This window comes from Pteropus alecto, unplaced genomic scaffold (genome assembly GCF_000325575.1).
Source record: "Pteropus alecto unplaced genomic scaffold, ASM32557v1 scaffold105, whole genome shotgun sequence".
In the NCBI taxonomy this organism is placed as follows: domain Eukaryota; kingdom Metazoa; phylum Chordata; class Mammalia; order Chiroptera; family Pteropodidae; genus Pteropus; species Pteropus alecto.
Window position 1 is genome coordinate 1,575,767 of NW_006436294.1, and position 3,787 is coordinate 1,579,553.

At 47.1% G+C, this 3,787-nt stretch overlaps 1 protein-coding gene across 1 annotated transcript in view; it reads right to left on the reverse strand.

Moving 5' to 3' along the window:
- Nucleotides 1-844: 844 nt before the first annotated feature.
- The window catches only part of LRRC6 (leucine rich repeat containing 6), a 56,654-nt gene continuing 53,711 nt past the window's right edge, over nucleotides 845-3,787 (reverse strand). The window contains exon 13 of the mRNA XM_015590202.1: nucleotides 845-1,022. Coding sequence (XP_015445688.1) covers nucleotides 845-1,022 — 178 coding nt within the window. The remainder of the gene's footprint in view (nucleotides 1,023-3,787) is intronic.

The following is a 3,787-nucleotide window of genomic DNA, read 5'->3' on the forward strand; positions in this document are numbered from 1 at the left end:
CTTCCCAGCACCTGGACGGAGGTTTAGGCAGATCCTACGGCATTTAGGTGTGACTCCCCGGGGAGAGGAACCACCATCACCCAAGGACGGGCAAGGTGACTACAGGACTCCGTGGACTCTGTGTATCGGTTCTGAGGGGCGGACGGTGTCTCCGTCTGCTCAAGCTGCCATAATGAGATATCACGGACCTGGGGGCTTAACGCAACGGAAATTTGTTTCTCTCGGTTCTGGAGGCTGGAAGGCTAAGTTCAAGGTGCTGGCTGATTCGGCTCCTAGCGAGCGCGCTCTTCCTGGCCTGCAGGTGGCTGCCTTCTTGCTGCTCGCACATCAGCAGGGGAGAGAGAAGGACAGAGAGGGAGAAAGCGAGCAAGCGAGAGAGCTATGGTTCCTTTTCTTCTTCTTCTAAGGACACTCATCTCATCATGGGGACCCTGTCCTTGTGACCTCACCTAAAATCTAATTACCTCCCAAAGTCCCCACCTCCAAATACCATCACACTGGGGGTTGGGCTCCGACACATGAATTGGGGTCGGGGACACAAACATTCAGTCCTTAATGGTATCGTTTTCTGGTTGTTTAACTGCATTAGGTTAGTGCTACGATTTACTGAACATATTCACTAGCCAACACTTCGTTCTGGACGAATGATGAATTATAGCATATTTAAAGTATGCCCTTTAATTTTAAACTAGTTTAAGAATATTACCGTAGAAAGCAGAAGCTAAAACATTGGAATACTGATATAGATAAATAACTCTGTGTTTACCCCGGAAGTCACATGCACACATACTCTGCACTGAGCAAAACGGGGTCCGCTGGGTCCCAGTTAATGCAGCCTGATGCTTCAGATCAGCGGAGGCACGTCAGGGTTATCTTCAAAGTCCAGATCTTCCTCACTTGGTATAATTTTGGGTTCCGATCGGACCCTTCTGGGCGTGCGTGTCTCTCCTTGAACGATGTTAGCCACATCGGGGAAGGAATGCTTGCTGGGATCCACTTCTAGTTTTTCAATTTGCTTGCTTCTATAACAATAAGAAGGGCAAATGGAATGGTTACATCGTTTAAAATTAAATTGCAAACAGATTCAACTCATTCATTTATTCAGCAACCATTGGCAAGTGCTATCCCTAGAACACAGAGGCAAAAAATAAGAGACTGTCGCTGGTTAGAGCCTTGCAGAAGCAAGAGTCTAACCCTTAGAGTACCAACGTGCTGAAAAGTGCTGGGGCCTGTACCATTGCACGGGCAACTGGAGGACAGGTCGGCCGGGAGACTCTGCTTACCTGTCAATGCCCCACGGCCAGGGTCATGAGAGAGCCACCCCAGGCAGGTCTCACTCCTGAATGTAGCTAATCGGGCCTGTGGACCTTGTTGCGGCAGACCATCCAGACCGCCTCAGTTTGGCAAGGGCATTTATACAAGTTCAGCCCACCAATTCTCCCTCCCACAAGAACCTGCTCCTCCTACAGCCCCAGCCAGCCCTCTCAGCAGTGGCCACCATGCAACGGAGCAAGGGACGGCCTCCGCTGGCCAATAAGTCCCACTGTCATAGTCGTGGAAGCTCCATCTAATGCAGGTCACCAGGCTGCCTTCCTGGCAATTCCCATTCCGCAGGCCTGGAGCTGGCCCAGTAACTGGGACGTATACCGCGTTACCCCACTGAATCTGATGATCAGTCACATTATTTTGGAATCACTACACAATTCACTCAGTCAACAGATATACATTGAGAGCCTACTATATTCCAGCCCCCAGCAATCCCATGGTCTGTGCAAAGAGACAAGTTTCCTGGTGTCATCTACTAGTGCAGCACGGTGCTCCAATACAAAATGTATCACATCGCCACGTAACCGTCCCATTATCGGCCTGTCTCCCTACTAGACTGACGTCTTTGAAGCAGAGATTTCTGTCTTTCTCATCTTATTTCTGTGGCATACAGCTTTACTGAAGGAATACTCATTGAGTAAATGAAAACAAATCATTCTATACTATTGTTGGAAAATGAAATTAAATAAAAAATTATCTGTGACCTATAGACAATCCCAGTCCATCGAATCCAGGTGCCTAGACTGATGTCCTCAGACTACATTCACACAGGGGACACAGTTTATTACGGGCGGGGGGAGTGTTCGATTATCTCTGGGACAGGTAAACTCTGTTATAACCCTTCTCCTCAGCTCTGTAGTCTGCTCAGCCTTTGAAAGCATTTACATTTTTGATTCCTCTGAGTATTTTGACTAATACAGACCTGAAGAAAAATACGAAGTATACAAGAAGCATAAAGTCGCATATTCTGAAGACCCAGATTGTACACTATAAACTATGCAGGAAGTTATACTTTTCAAAGACCTATATTACAGTTATTATTCAATACAGCTGTGCTTTTTAATTACTATGTTCTCATCTAAAAAGCTACGATATCAGTGGCTTAATGAAGCAGATATCTAAATTCAGCTGTTATAATCATGTTGTCCTTGACTTTGAGGGAAAGAAGCCTATCTCACTCCCAGGCATATCTCTGGGGCCACGACTTCTGGATCTCAGTAATAAAGACCAAGCTGAACTAGGATACAGTTTCTGTAGCTCGCCTACCTTGGAGGTTGTGTGGGGTCATTTGGATGCAGGACTCTAATTTCTCATGAAGCTCTGGGTAATAAACAGCCAGTGGCCAGGCTTGGGCACTGGAGGATCATACTAACCCCCCGAATAAGGAGGAAAGGGGCCTTTCTCCCATGCTGCTTCCTGCCGCAGCGTCAGAGGCCTGTAGCGACAGAGGCCCATCGCTGTTTGTACCCACCACTTGGCGGTCAGAACCAGAACCTCTACAATCTAGTAAGAATAACTGGAAGACAAAACGAATATATTTATTACCACGGAAGAAAGCAAAAACTAAAAACAAATATAACACCTAAAGTCTTACTAGGCGTAAAACACATCGAAGATTGATTCCTTCTATTAAAGAGCATAAGAACTTCCAGCAATATGGTGGGCTGGCGCATTGGGACCAAAGGCTCCCATTTCCAGCTGATACCTTGCCTCAGATCATTAAGCATCTGACCAGATACTATGGAACTACCAGGTTAGAATTCGGTGAATGGAGGAACCCAGAGAGGGCAGTGGGTCCTGGAGCCACCTTTGCCCTGAGGGCATTTGCCGAGCCACCTAAAGCTGTGCTTTGGTCTTGCCGACCTTACGGAGTCTGAGGACAGAGGTCAAGGCCCTGAGCATGCCAAGTGGGCAGTCCAACCCTCTTCCCAGTAAGGGTGCGGTCCCCAGAGAGAGTGAATAAGAAGCCCACTCTGCCCACTTCCCCAGGAAGCTGTGAGGAGAGCTGTCCCAACGGAACTGAGCTGAGTTGTCACCATAAGCTGGGGCTTAAAAAGGTTTATAGCAGCTAGTGGTTAAAAACGCTCAGTCTTGAATATAAAGTGGATGAGATCACCCTTGGAGTCTGCCCCAAAGCACATGCCCAGGCTCCCTGGCTGAGCATCCCTGGTCTCTGAAAAGCCCCCAAGCTATGATCCGCATGGAGCAGCTCGCAGTCAAAAAATAAACAAGCAATCGAGGGAAAAGGGTACTTTGCACGAGAACCAGCAGAAGCACCAGAAATAGAAACATAAAAACTTCAGATATTGAATATGAAAGCATGAATTATAAAACCACTACACTCACTATGTTTAAATGAAATGTTTCAGACTTAATAGTAAAATGTTGAAAACTTTCCCTCCGGGTTTGGCAGTAAGACAAAGATGCCTGTGATCACCCTCGATTCAACACTGCACGGGAG